The sequence below is a fragment of the Pseudophryne corroboree genome, chromosome 1 (genome assembly GCF_028390025.1).
Source record: "Pseudophryne corroboree isolate aPseCor3 chromosome 1, aPseCor3.hap2, whole genome shotgun sequence".
Classification (NCBI taxonomy): domain Eukaryota; kingdom Metazoa; phylum Chordata; class Amphibia; order Anura; family Myobatrachidae; genus Pseudophryne; species Pseudophryne corroboree.
Window position 1 is genome coordinate 748,222,509 of NC_086444.1, and position 20,007 is coordinate 748,242,515.

General features: G+C 42.9%; 1 protein-coding gene across 2 annotated transcripts in view; it reads left to right on the forward strand.

Annotated features, from left to right (window-relative positions):
- Nucleotides 1-20,007, forward strand: part of CDKL2 (cyclin dependent kinase like 2) — a 178,723-nt gene that overhangs the window by 143,337 nt on the left and 15,379 nt on the right. For both annotated transcript variants that reach the window (XM_063916747.1, XM_063916739.1), the window contains exons 11-12: nt 4,766-4,901; nt 7,077-7,183. In XM_063916747.1, coding sequence (XP_063772817.1) covers nt 4,766-4,901; nt 7,077-7,183 — 243 coding nt within the window. The remainder of the gene's footprint in view (nt 1-4,765; nt 4,902-7,076; nt 7,184-20,007) is intronic.

The following is a 20,007-nucleotide window of genomic DNA, read 5'->3' on the forward strand; positions in this document are numbered from 1 at the left end:
TTTAGGCCTAAAGGTTGCACCGAGGTAGCTGGATGACTAAGCTAAGCGGCACAAACACCTGGTCCATCTAGGAGTGGCGCTGCAGTGGCAGACAGGAGGGCAGTTTTAAAACTTAGGCCCCAAAGAGCACATAATGCAAAGAAAAAAAAAAGAGGAGAAAGGTGGAATTGTCCTTGGGCCCTCCCACCCACCCTTATGTTGTCTAAACAGTAAACAGGACATGCACATTTTAATAAACAACAAATACAACAACGAAATCCCAGTGCTTCCAAGCCACCAAGCTTAACCAATATTTATATAATTATAATTGTAATGCCGCTCCCAATTTAGCAGTACTGTCCTGCCAATAGTATACAAGAAAAAAATATAATAAATAAGCTCAATAGATCAATTTATCAAGAGAGCGCATTAGCAATTTATTATATCAATACATTTCCATAAAAATTACACAGTTTAAAATACACACACGCACAGTAAAAAATTACATACAATAATACTTTGTAATGGCAATAAAAACTATAGCTCCTATAATGAATAAGGAGTGGTTATAATCACCATTTGTTTATAAATTCCTTAATTCGGCTGGATCCAATCCTTTTGATGTGCATAAAAGGGCTAATTGTTAAATGCTTGCAACAAACTGTATACCGTTCACGTCTCCTTTAGGGTACACCTGTTATTGACAAGTTGAATCCCTGGTGCTAGAATCAATGAGCATTGCCCACCTTACTGTATAACTCTTTCACAGGTAATAGCACAGAAGGACTATATGTGATGAGGAGACACAGTGTAGTATGATTCCAAATCCCTGATTGCGGTCAGATAATGTCTCTAAGAGGCAGGGCAGGGAGGATGCTGTAAGCACTAGAAATCACAGCATTATGCTCAACCCGTCTCTGCAGAATGCCGCTGCACTTGTCATGTATAGGAATTCATCGTATTACTTCCAGCCAGGAGAGGAGTTTATTTGCAGACCTCTTGGTTAGGTAATTTAGTGTAACTGCCGTTCCTTAGTTCGCCGGCATGATGGTTGGGAAGAATGAACTCCAAAACACTCGGTGACCCGCTGAGAGTAAGTTCAGTGCAAGTCCAAAATGCCTATTTCTCCTTCCTTACATGTTTCTCTGCCGATATGCAATGGCAGTTTCATCAGAGGATCTTCTAACACCACAAGGTCTTGCGATAACCCTACGCAGCCCTTAGGAAAAGAACCCTGTACAACAAATGCGCATCTGGTAAATAAATAATCTCAAAATGTTGAACATTAATAATAAATCAAAATTAAGGTTGACTAATTGGAGCCATACATTTGAGTGAGTCCCTAACATGAATTAATTGAGAAGAACCTCTCTCTAATGCTTCGGCAGAAAATCTCTCTTTTACCTCTCTGGCAGTTGCACTGTATTATGATTCTGTCTCTTCTGAGTCTGACTGACTTTAGCCACAAATGTGGTCTCATTGGAAAACACGACTATATGTTTTCACAAATCTGTTTGTGATATTGAAGCCTGTTTCATATTCTGCTCTAGGCTTTCATTTAAACCTAGGATCAAGTACAGCAGCACCCCTGGAATTATACGGCAGCACCCCTGGAATGATGTGGCAAAGAAAAGATGTGCAAGATGGAATTGTCCTTGGGCCCCCCCACTCTTTTATTGTATAAACAGGACATGCAAACTTTAACAAACCAATCATTTCAGCGACAGGGTCTGCCACACGACTGTGGCTGAAATGATTGGTTTATTTGGGCCCCCACTAAAAAAGAAGCAAGTAATCTTTCCTTGCACAAACTGGCTCTAGTGAGGCAAGATGTCGTCCTCATCCTCAGATCCCCTCCCTTCAGTGTTTACATCCTCATCCTCACAGAGAAATAATATTCAAACAAACCACATAATTTAGGTGTCAGTGGACTGCTTAGGCTATTACCCAAAGTTTCTGAACTTGACAATGACTTATGATGAATGCGCTGCAGGTGACGTATAAGGGAGGATGTTCCTAGGTGGTTAACGTCCTTACCCCTACTTATTATGGATTAACAAAGGCAACAGATGAATTGAAACATGTTGTCCAGATTTGTGGAGAAATAATTCCACACTGAAGAGGTGGCTTTTTTGGTATTTTGCTGAGGCATGACAATGGACTTTTTCATCCCATGGACAACAACTGTCTCCACTGGTGCCTTATTCAAACAAACTACATCACCATCAGAATCCTCATTGTCAACTTCCACCTCAGCGCCAGCTACACCAATATCCTCCTCATCCTGGTGATCCTCATCTACAGTGATATCCTCAATCTTAGTATCAGCAACTGGGCTGGCGGTGCTCCTCCCAGCACTTGCAGAGGGCGTGCAAATGGTGGTAGGAGCCTCCTCTTCCCATACAGTGTTGTGAAGGTCAGGCCTAGACATCGCAAACGTGGACACACTTGGACTCTCCTTGGGGATTTGTGATATCTCTGAATGCAGAGTTGTTTTTTCCTGTGCTTTTAACAAGCTTTATTTTTTTTATTTTTTGAGAGGGAGGAGGGCTTCCATCTTCATGAGAAGCTGAACCACCAGTCATGAACATAGGCCAAGGCCTTAGCCTTTCCTTGCCACTTCATGTCATTTTTTTTGGTTCTTAATTTATGGTTCTTGAATTTTACATGCCCTCTATGACATTGGGCATTGGCGTTAGCAGACAACGTTGATGTAATGGCATCGTTAATGTCATGACTGGTGGCAGCAGCAGCTTCACCACTAGTAATAGGAACTGGAAGTGGTTCATGATCTTTCACTATTTTTTCCACCAAATTTTTGTTCTCCATTTCATAGGACAGCACCCCTTTTATTATTACAGCACACAGAACATTGCCCTTTTATTTTCACAGCAACCCTGAATTTTTACAGCATACAAGACAGGGCCAGTGTACATTAATTTTCACAGCACCCCTGTATTTTTACAGCATACAGGACAGGGCCAGTGTACATTTATTTTCACAGCACCCCTGTATTTTTACAGCATACAGGACAGTGCCAGTACCCCTGAATTTTCACAATACTCATGTAATTTTACAGGATAAAAGACAGGACCAGCACCCCTTTATATTCACAGCACCCCTGTATTTTTACAGCATACAGGACAGAGCCAGTGTACTTTTATTTTAACAACAGCACACCTGTATTTTTACAGCGTACAGGACAGGGCCAGTGTACTTTTATTTTAACAACAACACCCCTGAATTTTTACAGCATACAAGACAGGGCCAGTGTACATTTATTTTCACTACACCCCTGAATTTTTTCAGCATAGAAGACAGGGCCAGTGTATATTTATTTTCACAGCACCCCTGAATTTTTACAGCATACATGACAGGGCCAGCACCCCTGTATTTTCACAGCATACAGGAGGACAGTGCCCCTGGACAGCACAGTGACAGCCAGGACAGCAACACCAATGTACAGCTGCAGCACCCCTAACAGCACATGAAACACCAGTGACAGCCAAGACAGCACCCCTAACATCACAGGAACACCACAGTGACTGGACAGCACCCCTACAGAGCACACACTGACCCCACCTGACGCCACCACCCACAGAGAGACAGAGGTCTGTCTCCCTAACTCTCCAATTCCGGAGTGAAAATGGCGGCGCCATGCAGCTGTTTATATGGAATCCCAAACCTGCAAGAATCTGACAGCGGGATGATAATTAAGTTTTGCCTCATTCTGGGAGCTGAGTCTGGCGGGAAGTCCCAAGTCGGGCTCGGATCCTGGCTCAGATCGTGAAGTTCGGGGGGGAGGAGGGGGGGAGGGGGGGGGGGGTTCGGTTCTCTGAGAACCCACTCATCTCCAATTTAAATGCTTTAGACAGCACAAGTTATACATCAGATGTTAAACCCGGTGTGTGTGTGTGTGTGTGTGTGTGTGTGCGTGCGTGCGTGCGTGCGTGCGTGCGTGCGTGCGTGCGTGCGTGTGTGTGTGTTTTATCACATTTTACTTTTCTCCAATACCCACCACATTGATAAGAGTTTTAGCTTACAACGGAGTATAGTTACGATCCTGGCCGCCAGGATCCCGACGGTCAGCATACCGATGCCAGGATCCTGGCCGTCAGAATGCCGGCAGTGGGCCGAGGGGTATTCCCACTCTTGGGTCTCCACGACACCCATAGACTGGGAATATAATCTGTGGCGATCGCAGCAAGCCCACAAGGGGCTTCGTTGGTATGCTGACCACCGGGACCCCGGCCGCTGGTCATGCATACCCAACGCCTTACAACAGTGCACACATGCTAGCAGAAAATCACTATAGAAAACATCTGCAACAACTTAAGGGCGGTATCCATTTAGCCGTGGTAATTCACCACAGCTAATTGACTTGGCCGGGGCTAATAAGATAGCCAGCACGTTTCAGGGATTTTGTGTCATCAGGCAGGTGAAACCAAATCCTCTATAAGTAACCATTTTGTCTGCAATCACTGCCTTAGAAACACATTGGTCCGCAACTTTTTGCAGATCCCATGTGTTTCCATGCGAAAACAGGTAGTTGGTCACATGAAAAAAAAGCCTATATTTGGATAGCCTGAACCATTGGGTAAACAACATGATAAAATTACTTTTTTTCTCATGCAACCAATTACCAATGGCTAATAGGATACTACCCTAAGTGTGTGGAGTCAAACAGGATTCAAGGAAATGTAGCACTTGTAAACTGATTCTCTTGTGAACAATGTTTTGTTGGTCCTTAATTCGGTCAGAAACTGAATAATGTATTTGAAAGCAGGTTGGTAACGAGAAGAGCGCTCTTCAACTAAACAAGAAAAAATGGGAATTTTTAAGGGCTGACACGAGACTGCCAGAGCTCAGCTACGGTCATCTGCCAGAGCTAAAGGGCACGGATGGTGGTAGTCATTACAATGGTACAACGTTTAATCTTTCTGTCTTCTACAATGTTTAGATTTAACATGTAATTCACCTGTGACCAATTGTATGTGCTGTAGAAATATGATTTTATTTCTTAGTATATTTTTTCATTTAATTAGTAATTTTCATAACTGAAAATCGATTCTTTCAGTGATGTATGAATTTCCATGTTCATTGCAGAATATGTCACTTTTGATTTTTCTTTATGTTTTGTACAAAAAATAATGTGTGAAGTTATAGGTGGGCGCCGACAGCTGTGCTGGGCCCAGGTAATGGGAGAGGGCGTGGCTAATGCAGGAAGGTGTGGCCACCCCCCTCCTTAGTAAATTAGAATATAGAAGTGTGTGTGCTGGGCTGGGGAGAGAGGCTACTGCAGAGGCAGTCACTCCTCTCGCTCCCCGCAACCAAGTGCTGTGCAGGAGCTCTCTACAAGAGTAAAGGGGCGGGGGGGGGCGGGTCTCAAGACCCTCCAACAGGCACAGGCCCAGGTAAAATGTACCTGCCCCTCCACTGCCTTTATGTATTAAGTAGCAATCTTTAGTAATATTCAAATGTGCACATTTGACAAATGATGAAAAAATTAGGCATATATACTGTAGCAGTCCCACTAACCTTCCATTACATTTAACGAGCTTGATGCAAAAATGAACATACGCCCATTTGCAGATTGGGATGGAAAGCAAGGCCAGTAAATTTATAGAATTAGCCATTATGAGGGTAGGGTCTGTTGAGGGGGGATTGGATCCCTCCTCGTATGGCCTGATGCGCTCTCCTTGCATCTTTTTTTTTTTTTTTTTCCCACAATTGTATCTGTAACTTTATTTTCAGCGGTGGATTGGGTTCGAAAACCAGCCCAGGAAATTTCTGGAAACAGCCCTAAAGGGGGCAAAATCTGTTTAGGGGTGTATTTTGTTGTGGAGCTCCCCACTATAGATTTTGTGGGTGCCTGCACCAGATGGCATCCTTTACACATTATATATATATATATATATATATTATATAGTAGTGATACACTGCAGCTGGGGAGTTGGCGGAAGTGATTGTGGTGACAGGCTCCCCCTGTCCACCACTGCCCATTACATCCATAATACTTATGGAGGTATCCAATTAGCTGTTTTTTTTTCTAATGCTGATTTTTTTATGGGCTATCCAATTACCCTCTATTCTTTCCATCCAAAACTTTTTTCGCGTGAAAAAGTCGTGTTTTTGCCGCTGCGATTGTGGGAAAAAAGGCTTCTTACTGTAAATTTGGTTTTGCCTGCCTGAGGCAAGTGCCACAAAAGCCCAGATAAGTGTCAGCATCAGGGCTAATTGGATAGCCCCGGGCGAGGTAATTAGCCGCTGTAATTTACTGTGGCTAATAGGATACTCTTAACATGCTGGCTGCTCTTTCTGTACTCTCTCTGCAAGATCTCCAACTCATTTATACTGGGAGCAAGGAGCATTCTACAAACTACTTGCCACTATGCAAGTGTCCTGAACAGGGTTTGAATACACTTGTAAAGTGGCAAGCAGTTTGCAAACCGTCCCTTGCTCTCAGAGGTGGTGAGATCTTGCAAACAGGGGAGATCATATTACATACTGAAGAGAGGACCTCATCCACCCCCAGTGGAGGTGGCTCCTGATGAGTATTACAGCACTGCCACCCCACATTTACCTTGTTCTGGGGGTATGGCCTGCTGTGCCAGCCCCAGAAGGTGGCACCCCCACACATGCATCTGATGGGAAATTCACCACAGATCCTTATACTGTATGTGCTAAAGGATAGTGTTTTGATGCTTCTTGATCATATCATCTGGAAGTAGTTCCAGTGTTAGTTATTGAATTGCTATAAACAGACATTTTTCTCAAGCTCCTGAATTCTACTATTGTCCTGGGCCCATGACCTGTTTGTACAAGATATGCCAGTGCTTTGTCCTGTAGTAGTTAATAAAAGAAGATATTTTCATTATAGAGCTGCTTCAACCACTGTCTCGGTTTTTAGTTTCCAGTCTTCTATACCTTTGTCTATATTTTAACTTTATTAATAACTACAAAATACATACACTACAGGAATAAGTGAATGAGTAGACATTATTCTTACAATGCAATTTGTCAACATCAGTGCATAAACGTCACTATTGTTACAGTTGATTTGCTGCTGTTAATTGTTTCCCTTATTGTCTCTGTAGTTCGCAGTTCAAAACTGTTGAAGAAAGAAAACAGGACAATTCCAGACTCTCGCATTCCTCCTCTTGCAATGATTGAGCTGCATAACTCAAACCCAGCCATGCCACAGGTTAGATGGACATAGTTTTGCAAACCATTTATGGAGAAAGAAAACACTAAAAATATCTTACAAAAATATAATTTATTTATAGTTTCATAGCTACATTACAAATGTACCTGTGTAAAGCTACTCAGCCAATAAACATGGATGTAAACAGAGCCATCTGCCACTCACGTTATTAAATAATGCCAAAACATACAATATAATGTGATCCATACATTAGCACCAATATTCCCTGACATCAATCTGCCAATCAAAACCGCTGATTGGCAGACATTGATTATCACCAATCCATCAGGGAATAATGGAAATCCTTGACTCGCCAATCCTGATAATTTTTGGGTCGGAATCCCTGACCCTTACATCGGCAGAATGGGGAATTGCTGATGTATGGGCCCCATTAAATAGTGAGAGTCAATTAAAAATGGCTAAAATGCAGATACAAATACAATGCATTTTTTATTCAAAAAGCTAATCTTTGTCCACCAATTACTCATACAGATCTCATTTCTAACAATGTTTCTCAAAAGACTAAGATGACGCCAGGACTCTCTGCATGTGTCAGTTCTGCGTGTTTGAACATTTTTTTATACAATTCTTTGTTTTTTTCGATAATGGCTAGAACCCGGATGGCACAAAAAGCTTTATAATAACTCTTGATTACTAGTAACATAGCAGTCCTTTTATGGAGAGAAAAGGGCTTTGAAGCTCTGCAGTAACCAAGGAACACCTTCAGAAATGTGCTCTGTTCACACCTTGAATGCAGTATGTGTTAAATCTTTTGTCCCACAAAATAAAATCTAGCTTTTTGTATTTGGACACAATAGGCTAGATTCAGAGTTACATGCAAGTTGGCTGTAGATGCGACCATTAAATTAAATGTGTATATTCGCCAAATATCCAGAGCTGCATGCCTCTATGGGGTCGATTCAATTCAGCAACAGTTGAATAGCGCCAGGAATTTGCTCCCGATGCTATTCAGTACAGCGACTAGTTACCCTCAATTGTCAGGAATTCTTTTCCCACCCCCGGGGGGGTGAGAGAAGAAATCTGACAAAAGGGCTGCCGCGCGGCCGGTGCAAGGCTGATTCTGTCGGGAATCAGCATCGCCGCGGGTAGTTAAGTCGGAGAATGCCTGTTCTCCCGACAAAACAACCTGTTAAGTCAGCGAGAACGGGCATCCGCCAACTTAACTTTAGCTGAATTGAATAGTGACGGGAGCTAACTCCCGGCGTTATTCAACTGTCGCTGAATAGAATTGACCCTGTCGAAGTCAGAAAAATGTCTCTATGCACGTTGCCATATTTGCACCGCACACTGGTCCGTGCTGCGCATGCGTGCGCTCTCCCGTGGAGGCGCATACCCGCAATAGCGTGCACTCGCAGGCGCGGTATGCGTATTTACGGTAGAGTTTACGTAGTCGTAGCGTGCGACCCATTCGTTACAACTGTTCACAATTAATGTAGTTTATAGATCATGGTCCCTTTGATAGATTCTGAAAGTTTGGTTAAAATAGAATGTCCCTGAGCTGAGGAGTCCCTCTTTGCATCGTACGAAGGGTCTAACAGGAATCATACAGCAGTGTTTGGTACCCATCGGAAGAGTATTTAATTAGCAATATTCCGGTGTTGGTTTGGAGCGTATTAATTGCTCGTGCGAATAGTTATGGACATAAGAAGTTATGTCCATTTATTTATTATTATTTGTTCTTACTTAGTCATGCATCTGAACAGTTGGAGACAGGCATCAGTAGGTCTCAAATGTCTCTTTGACCTCAGAGATCCCCCAAACAATAGTTTGCATGTTAAGAGGGCCTCATATCTACACATGCATAAGGTAAACACAGAAATAGTAATTGAAGATCAATTGTACTCCAAATCAGTATCTTTCCCGCAGACGGAGTACAATAGCCTTTAATTACACTGAGCTTTTGAGACTCAATAAGGAGGGCCAACACCTGTGTTTACAAATGGGGCTGGATTTGTATACAGGAGAATGAGGGCTGAGATGTCATTGTCTCAACTGAAAGTGGACATCATGAATATAGAACAAAACCCAGACAGGATTCTGTTTTGTATTCGCCAAACAATAGCTTCTCACTAGACAGGAATGTGTTGGTCATCACCCATTGTGTTACATAACCAAGGCCACTGATGCAGCTGGCTCACATGCTGGGAGGGACACACACTTCCTGTGGTTGACACACCCCCACAGCTGGAATGCAGGTATGATATACCCACTGGAGATCACAGGGCTGACTGACACTCAGAACTAAGCTAGCATCAAGCAGCATGGCGGCTACATCCCCAGGACAGAATTCCTTCCCAAAGGCTAAGTATAGAATCACATGGCTATAGAAGGAAATATAGACATATTGCTTTCTGGTTTAAATAGGATATTGTAACTTGGCTGTGATGATTGTTGGGTGTTAGTGTTGGTGCCCTGTGGAATCTGTGATGGTAGCTGGGATCTTGTTAATCATAAATACCACCATGCAGTACTTTTGAATATGTGCTGGTAGCAATGGCAGGCTGATACTTGTGAGTACCTGGTGGTCTGGTCTTGTGATAACTCATATGCTCTGGTTATAGAGATACTGTGTTTGCTTGAAATTGTGAAAGGTGATTTAGATTGTTTGGAATTGTAAAATCAGAACATATGCATTGTTTTGAGGCTTGGACATTTTGGAATAAAATGGAGTCTAGCTTCTGCCCCATGCGGCATTGTAGGGACGATTGTGTAGCTGGGTGTTGTGTATATAGGGACAGGCAGCATGGGTAAGCTCAAGTACTTTCTAAACAAAGATTCTCAGCATTGATTAACTGCGCAGCGATTGTTCCTCACATGTGTAAGCTTCGCTGCAACCATATTGTCTTTTAATGTTATTGTGAGCCAATCTCTCTCAAATCTCTCTCTCTCTCTTGTCTTCTCATCTTCTCTTATTTCTCCTTAAACTTAACTGTATTGTATTGTAGTGTGTTTCCTGTATAGTTATCTGGTTAGGTGGTTTATGTTATACTGTAGTGTATCATTTGTACTGTGATTCCTTTTTGCAAGTATATTAGTTATAATACATAGTTAATAGGCTTTGGAACCTAAACCAGTATCTGTGTATTTTCTATAGTGTTAAGTGTTCACTTGAGCGTCGGTGACGCTCAAGCAGCTTTGTAGTTAGTCAGGTTACACAAGGTTGCACTTACACCCTGTACTCACATTAAGGTATTCAGTGTATTTCATTGGTATAAGGTTTTAACATAAAGGTATAGTGTTGTGAGCGTCTGCATCGCTGGTGACCTCCTCGTGGTCTCGAGCATAGGCTACGCTACAGCGAATCATTCCCCTAGACATAACCAATAACGTGTCCTGTGATCACTGGGCCGTGAGCGAACGTGACGCTTGAGCGTCTCGCCTACGGCTTAGCGATCGTTACGCAGATAGCGTACCCATACGGTATTTCTTAAGCAAACAGCGTACAGTGTTCTTAGCTTCATAAAGGGTTGTTTATACGACAAAAGTATTTAGTATTGTCAATTGGGAACTCGTCCTATACTTCTCACATCTGCACTAGGTAGATCAGCAGACATTATCCCCCAGCAAAGGGTGGGAGATTGTCTCATAGTGCTGGCGGGATAAGCGTCTGCTTCGCTTAGATAAAGAGTGCTGAAGGAACCCGGTAACCGGAAGTAAGAACAAAACGCTTGTGTCCTTTTAAAACTGTTTATTTTTCTTTTGTCTTGCGTACGCACGCATATATCTGCATTTCTGTTTCATTTTCGTATATCACTATTCCTGTTTGCCAATTTTATAGTTGATAGAAAGTGCTAAAAAGAGATTTGCTGTTATTTCATAGTAGAGGTAATAGTTAAAGTATAGAACAACACACGGTTTGTCTGAGATACAAGGCAGTCAGTGTGGATTGCGGTAGATGATCAGGGATCATTTACATTGATAAAAATATATTGTGTTACGGTGGATCCTTTGCATTGCGTACACGTGTCGCTAACAAAGACTAGCGTACGCAATCCAAAAGGCAGACGCACGCAGTGTACATTACGCAACGTAGCGTCCGGTTACGCCCACGTAGCTCAAGTTGTGATAAAGTGAAGTAACGCAAAGGCGATAAGTAACGCACAGCGGTAGATAACGCGACGCGGAAAATAACGCAAGTCTATTTTTGGAGAATCTGAAATTTAGTTTAACAGATCCTGCTCCTAATTGGTAACACTGTTGGGCTAAAGACAAATTTCTGCGCAGAAATAGATATAGAAACAAAAGTGTACATGTGTTGAGTGAGTGTGTTTTGTATACAAAAGTTTATATAACTGTAAGGTGGAACCAAAAGGAAAGCCGGGTACTCGTCAAGGGACATACGTGTAAGTGACATATACGGTGGCTAGGGAGGCATCCCTGGTTAAATAATATTTGAGCATTAGAGTATAGCGGACCATAAGGTAACAGACCAGGAGGTCATAAGGTAACAGACCAGGAGGTCATAAGGTAACAGGTAAAATAGACAAAGAGGTCCGCTATAAAAGTCCAGTGGCACAACGCCTGGGGTGTTGGTGCAGAACCCATATAGGCCATAAGCTCTTGCTGAAGGAATCGCGGCCGGAAACATCGATTCCATTGATCTTTCAGTACATGACAAGTAGTGCTCGTGTACTGAACGATTGGACCGCACGTAATTGTGTGCAGTAGTTAGTAATCTGACCTAATACCATTAGAGTAAAGTGGTCACAAACGCTATTTGTACATTCTGACGTGATTTGTGTAATTTTTTATTTTTGGAAGGGAAGTTCGCTGGTCACTCAGGAACTATCCAACAACCGATACTTGCTGGGGAACGCGCCCCAGTAAATAAAGGTTCACAGGGGCCCTGGGTTGGGTACAGCAGCTCTGGTTACAGTGATTGCAGCACAGGCCAACGTGGGCGAGAAGTAAGTGGGGTACTTGATAAACCACCACCGCCGGCCTGCCCAAGGACATCTTGGTTTGTTTGTAAGGGTTCGCTGAAAACCTTGAGATAAAGATCCAAGGAGGAATAAGCAACGCCTGCAGATTATGGGGGCCATTTGTTCAGGTAGGGGGCGATCAACCTCGGTTCGGGTTGATTCAGAGAACCGACCAGTTGGGTCGGCACGATATGTAATGTGTGAAAAATACGGTAGTCACACAGAGGTTTTATGTGATGAATGGGAGAGAATGACTGTACAAGACAGGGACAAATTCCCAAGAATAGGTAGCTTTAGTCCAGAAGTGTTACAAAATTTAAGGAGGAGGATAAGTCTCATTGAACCAACGAAGAGACAAAATAAACATTATGAATATTTACAGTTATGGCAACAGGAAAGTGAATTACAAAAAGAGTCTATTGACTTTTCTGACTCTTATCTTGAGAGGAGAGACAGTGGCATCAGGAGAGGGGTTGATTGCGGAGAGAAAGACACAAGGGTGAACAATAAAAACGCTCTTAGCAACTGTAATATAGATTATAAGAATAAGTGTAATAAATGTAACAATGATTATTGTAATACTGTTGAATGTACAACTATTAACCTGTGCAAGCTGCACCCCATGTTAAACTTCCCTCAGGACTACCAACAAGAAAGTGAGCCCAGAACGATGTCGGCACCTCTTAAAGAAGCCATCCTACAAGACATCCAGGTGGACGCGACCAAATTGGTAAAGGCAATAATCAAACCCCCTAACGGAGGGTCAGGTGAGGTCGTGTCCACAGGTACGTACAATGTTTTATATCACGCACAAACAAATGTACCTCATATTATAAGACCAAAACAAGGTGATGTAATTGAGTTTAGTCCTGTCAGGGTGATCACAGTCCCCAATGGGAAGACTGACGATCAGGGAACCATTCCCGTCAAGGACAGTGCAATGCGCCATCCCTGGTCCCGGACAGAATTGAGATCAATCATGTCTGATTACCCAGATCCTAGGAAAGATCTAACTGTATGATCAAAGATTCACAGAAGGCATACCAACCCCCTAGACAACGACATAATCATGGTATCCAAGGAATCAGGTAGGTACAGGGAAAGCGGTTGATGGTGATGAGCATCCAAGCGTTTGAGGAGGCATCAAATCAACCAAAACCTCAGGTCATGGACACATGGAGGAAGCCCAGGATTTGTTATCAGTGTAGGAGAGAAGGGCATTGTGCTAGCAACTGTAATAACCCACATAAAGTTAGACCCCCTAGACCAAGAAATGAGCAAAATTACAATACACACCATTATAATCAAGGATCACATAGGCAGGAAAGGTGATTATTAGGAATAGAGGCAAGCCTGAAGTAACGGTTAATGAAGTGGGAGGTCATTCACTAAAGACACAGGAATGACCAGGTGAAAAGTTGTAAATGTATTTGTGAAAAATGTTTTTCTCTCCCTCTCTCTATCCCCATCTCTGACGATTATTGGTAAGAATTCAAACATTGCATATTCGCTTGGTCCTTGCAGAAGTCTACCAAACCCCAGCATGACCTCCGCCACAATGTATTTCTGGCCAGATACAGACAGTGGAGTAATGCAGGTGCTGGTGGGGAGGGACTGCTCAAGGAGACCAGTAGACACATAGATATGACAGCCTAATAAGTCTGACAATGTTTTTCTAATGCTAACAATGTTTTCTTACAATGTTTAAAAATGCTTTGTTTCTCTTTTCTTATTGATGGTTATTGTCGAGTTATGTAATGTATATATGCACATGAATTGTTCTCTATCTCTTTTGTTTTTTTTTATTTTCTCTCTCTTCTCACTCATGTTTCCATGGTTTAAAGATGCTATGTCACCCCTCAGTTGGACCAATGGTAATGCCAGATTTTTGCTCCTTACAGAAAGATCGTCGGTTAGGAAGGAATATTGCATCACCAGAATGATCGTTTTTGAAGACTGAGAGACAACACCTTTGAGAGGACAGCAGAACAAGAAGAACAACAAGACGAGAGAACTTATTATCGTAACGAGTTCTCTCCCCCTCAAACTGATTTTCTTATACCCCATTTACAAATTTCTTCTTTTCTCCTCCTGTAAGATGGACTTGCCCCAAGAGACTGTGATATGGATTTTTCCCGTTAACCATGATGTTGACCAGAGCAGTCTGTTTCGGTGAGAGTACCAGTGAGGTCGAGAAAGGATCCAGAAAGGTCCTGATGACTGAGACGGAGGTGTAAATTTCCAATAGCAACCCAATCACCAAGCAAAGGCGAGTACCGGGCACGATCTAACAACCATGTTATTTGTAAACAACTGTGAAGGAATGTTAGTTCAAAAAGAAAGTTGTATCTGTAGGCTCTGTAACAAAGAAATGCCAATCCAGTTTTAATATCCATATGGACCGGCATCCATTGAGTGACTATCACTCTCTAGTGGGTAACGTGTTAAACCAAACAGATTGTTGGGTATGCTCTCAAGTACCTCAGGGTCACAGCAAATCAGGGCTAGTACCATTTCCTTTAACGTTAGGGGAGGTACTTGAGCTAAGTGGTGGGAGACCGGTGGACCGGAGGTTTAATATCTCCAGCCCTCCTAGTTTGAAGCTCCACCAATACCATGTGGATAGGTCCCTCATATGTTTTAACATCTCCAATCCCAGAAAACCGGGAAATTGGGAAGTGTCATGGAGCAACCTTACCATGACCTTTTCACACAGAGCAGATAGAATGCCTACAGATACAGAGCTGGTACGCCACATAGCCAGTAGAGGAAAATCTTTCCGGTATCGATATACCTTAGGAAATAGGATTACTAGAGTTGGAGAGGTATCACCAGGATACTGTGCACATATCATACAAACTGATACGTGCATTAGGCAGATGGAAGAATTAGGGTCAGGAGATTTCACCTGGAAGGTTTGTAACATGGTCATGTCCTTCTCCGTCCCTTATGTTCTCCCCGATGATGCATATTTCATATGCGGGAGAAAGGCGTACAAGTGGCTTGCCCCAAACTCTGAAGGATTGTGTTATATTGGAAAAGTATTGCCTGAAGTGATGACTGTTACACATGACAAAATGAAGGACATACACCGTGGTGCCCAAGCTCCTTATACTCACACTCATTACGAGCACCGAGTTAAAAGACAACTGTCAGAAAGGTTAGAGCATCCGGCCTCTGATCTTATCCATGAATCCACCGGGATTCAGGTTCTGGTAGCGTTAGATTTCACTCGTACCGCTCGAGGAGTGATGAATTATAGATACATTTCCGCACTCGCCAATTTGTTAGATAATATCACTGAAATGTATGATGACACGTTTAGATACACTGGAAGAGAACTTCAAGCTTACAAAACAGAACTAGTTCAGCATAGGATGGTTCTTAATTATCTTACAGCAGTAACAGGCGGATATTGTGTTACATTGGCAACACAGTACGGCATAAAGTGTTGCACGTATATCACAAAATAGCACCGAGGATCCGGTAGAGGTCATAGACCAAAAGATGGATGATATTCTCCAATTGAAGTGGGAATTTCGTCGAAAACACAATCTCACCCTTGCTGCTGTAGGTAATGAGCTGACTAGTTGGGTGTCATGGTTGAACCCGCGAAATTGGTTCTCCGGTTTGGGAGAATGGGCTCAAGGAGTCATAAAGGATGTTGGAAAGTTTCTACTATGTATCTTGGGTGTCGTTATATCAATTGGATTGATATTTAGATGCGGGCAGGCTTTAATGAGGTGCAAACAAAGTACAAAAGTGATGAGCTTGAGGAGTGAGGAAACTGTAATTAACCTGGATTTGATTTATGACCCAATGATAGAAACCAGAATGTGATGAAAAATGCGATTATACGGTCCGTTTCTTTCACCTGTTTTTCTGCTTTTCTCCAAGATGCAAAGACCCCCTTGGACGTGGAAGTTGACGAGACGCTATACAGACAACAGACAAGCACCAAAGATGAAGTTTTGACAACCTATGATATGGACACTTGATGAACTTTGCCATGGATCCCCAGTTTCCCTAGTACTTTTAAACTCACGCTAGCCCAACATTTTTTGTAAATCTGATGGCTCAGACAAAGCTATTTGCTCATGCCTAAGGAGCAATACAGCGCAAAGAAGACGACTCTCAACAGATACCGAACACAACCTCAACGACAGATGTACATTTCCCTGACATAGAATATCATTGCATTCTCCATAAGTGTTCTTTATCTTCATCTCTACAACCCTCAGGTAATAACACACATAGTCGACAGGGAATACAGGCACAGATATCAGCAACCACATACCTCCCCCATTCATGTATCAACTAAAATGTGCATCCCCATTTTGTTACAACCATAGCCGAAATGAGCTCGGTAGAGTTTGACAGCCCATCCACAGACCCTTAGTACGGGATAAGAAGGAATTCAAATGTATACTTCGCAATACCTCGAAGCTTGATTTACCACACGTACGGCACGATGATACATGACCCTCCAAACATGGACTCATACACACATGCTTCTACTCTCTCACTAGGTCATACCCTTTTCACACCTACTCCTCTCTTCTTCCTTACCCCACCATGGAAATCAATTAACCCCTGACTTACATTTTTCTCCTTAAACGTTTTGTGGCAGTTATTATTGACTGCCAAAGGGTGGACTGTCGAAGTCAGAAAAATGTCTCTATGCACGTTGCCATATTTGCACCGCACACTGGTCCGTGCTGCGCATGCGTGCGCTCTCCCGTGGAGGCGCATACCCGCAATAGCGTGCACTCGCAGGCGCGGTATGCGTATTTACGGTAGAGTTTACGTAGTCGTAGCGTGCGACCCATTCGTTACAACTGTTCACAATTAATGTAGTTTATAGATCATGGTCCCTTTGATAGATTCTGAAAGTTTGGTTAAAATAGAATGTCCCTGAGCTGAGGAGTCCCTCTTTGCATCGTACGAAGGGTCTAACAGGAATCATACAGCAGTGTTTGGTACCCATCGGAAGAGTATTTAATTAGCAATATTCCGGTGTTGGTTTGGAGCGTATTAATTGCTCGTGCGAATAGTTATGGACATAAGAAGTTATGTCCATTTATTTATTATTATTTGTTCTTACTTAGTCATGCATCTGAACAGTTGGAGACAGGCATCAGTAGGTCTCAAATGTCTCTTTGACCTCAGAGATCCCCCAAACAATAGTTTGCATGTTAAGAGGGCCTCATATCTACACATGCATAAGGTAAACACAGAAATAGTAATTGAAGATCAATTGTACTCCAAATCAGTATCTTTCCCGCAGACGGAGTACAATAGCCTTTAATTACACTGAGCTTTTGAGACTCAATAAGGAGGGCCAACACCTGTGTTTACAAATGGGGCTGGATTTGTATACAGGAGAATGAGGGCTGAGATGTCATTGTCTCAACTGAAAGTGGACATCATGAATATAGAACAAAACCCAGACAGGATTCTGTTTTGTATTCGCCAAACAATAGCTTCTCACTAGACAGGAATGTGTTGGTCATCACCCATTGTGTTACATAACCAAGGCCACTGATGCAGCTGGCTCACATGCTGGGAGGGACACACACTTCCTGTGGTTGACACACCCCCACAGCTGGAATGCAGGTATGATATACCCACTGGAGATCACAGGGCTGACTGACACTCAGAACTAAGCTAGCATCAAGCAGCATGGCGGCTACATCCCCAGGACAGAATTCCTTCCCAAAGGCTAAGTATAGAATCACATGGCTATAGAAGGAAATATAGACATATTGCTTTCTGGTTTAAATAGGATATTGTAACTTGGCTGTGATGATTGTTGGGTGTTAGTGTTGGTGCCCTGTGGAATCTGTGATGGTAGCTGGGATCTTGTTAATCATAAATACCACCATGCAGTACTTTTGAATATGTGCTGGTAGCAATGGCAGGCTGATACTTGTGAGTACCTGGTGGTCTGGTCTTGTGATAACTCATATGCTCTGGTTATAGAGATACTGTGTTTGCTTGAAATTGTGAAAGGTGATTTAGATTGTTTGGAATTGTAAAATCAGAACATATGCATTGTTTTGAGGCTTGGACATTTTGGAATAAAATGGAGTCTAGCTTCTGCCCCATGCGGCATTGTAGGGACGATTGTGTAGCTGGGTGTTGTGTATATAGGGACAGGCAGCATGGGTAAGCTCAAGTACTTTCTAAACAAAGATTCTCAGCATTGATTAACTGCGCAGCGATTGTTCCTCACATGTGTAAGCTTCGCTGCAACCATATTGTCTTTTAATGTTATTGTGAGCCAATCTCTCTCAAATCTCTCTCTCTCTCTCTCTTGTCTTCTCATCTTCTCTTATTTCTCCTTAAACTTAACTGTATTGTATTGTAGTGTGTTTCCTGTATAGTTATCTGGTTAGGTGGTTTATGTTATACTGTAGTGTATCATTTGTACTGTGATTCCTTTTTGCAAGTATATTAGTTATAATACATAGTTAATAGGCTTTGGAACCTAAACCAGTATCTGTGTATTTTCTATAGTGTTAAGTGTTCACTTGAGCGTCGGTGACGCTCAAGCAGCTTTGTAGTTAGTCAGGTTACACAAGGTTGCACTTACACCCTGTACTCACATTAAGGTATTCAGTGTATTTCATTGGTATAAGGTTTTAACATAAAGGTATAGTGTTGTGAGCGTCTGCATCGCTGGTGACCTCCTCGTGGTCTCGAGCATAGGCTACGCTACAGCGAATCATTCCCCTAGACATAACCAATAACGTGTCCTGTGATCACTGGGCCGTGAGCGAACGTGACGCTTGAGCGTCTTGCCTACGGCTTAGCGATCGTTACGCAGATAGCGTACCCATACGGTATTTCTTAAGCAAACAGCGTACAGTGTTCTTAGCTTCATAAAGGGTTGTTTATACGACAAAAGTATTTAGTATTGTCAACCCCTATGTGTCATTACTATCAGTGCAGACTTGCACCAACCTATACCTGGTGCAAGAAAAAATAAGAATTTACTTACCGATAATTCTATTTCTCGGAGTCCGTAGTGGATGCTGGGGTTCCTGAAAGGACCATGGGGAATAGCGGCTCCGCAGGAGACAGGGCACAAAAAAGTAAAGCTTTACTAGGTCAGGTGGTGTGCACTGGCTCCTCCCCCTATGACCCTCCTCCAGACTCCAGTTAGGTACTGTGCCCGGACGAGCATACACAATAAGGGAGGCATTTTGAATCCCGGGTAAGACTCATACCAGCCACACCAATCACACCGTACAACTTGTGATCTAAACCCAGTTAACAGTATGACAACAGAAAGGGCCTCTTAAAGATGGCTCCTTAACAATAACCCGAATTAGTTAACAATAACTATGTACAAGTATTGCAGATAATCCGCACTTGGGATGGGCGCCCAGCATCCACTACGGACTCCGAGAAATAGAATTATCGGTAAGTAAATTCTTATTTTCTCTATCGTCCTAAGTGGATGCTGGGGTTCCTGAAAGGACCATGGGGATTATACCAAAGCTCCCAAACGGGCGGGAGAGTGCGGATGACTCTGCAGCACCGAATGAGAGAACTCCAGGTCCTCCTTTGCCAGGGTATCAAATTTGTAAAATTTTACAAACGTGTTCTCCCCCGACCACGTAGCTGCTCGGCAGAGTTGTAATGCCGAGACCCCTCGGGCAGCCGCCCAAGATGAGCCCACCTTCCTTGTGGAGTGGGCTTTTACAGTTTTAGGCTGTGGCAGGCCTGCCACAGAATGTGCAAGTTGAATTGTGTTACAAATCCAACGAGCAATCGACTGCTTAGAAGCAGGTGCGCCCAACTTGTTGGGTGCATACAATATAAACAGCGAGTCAGATTTTCTGACTCCAGCCGTCCTTGCAATGTATATTTTTA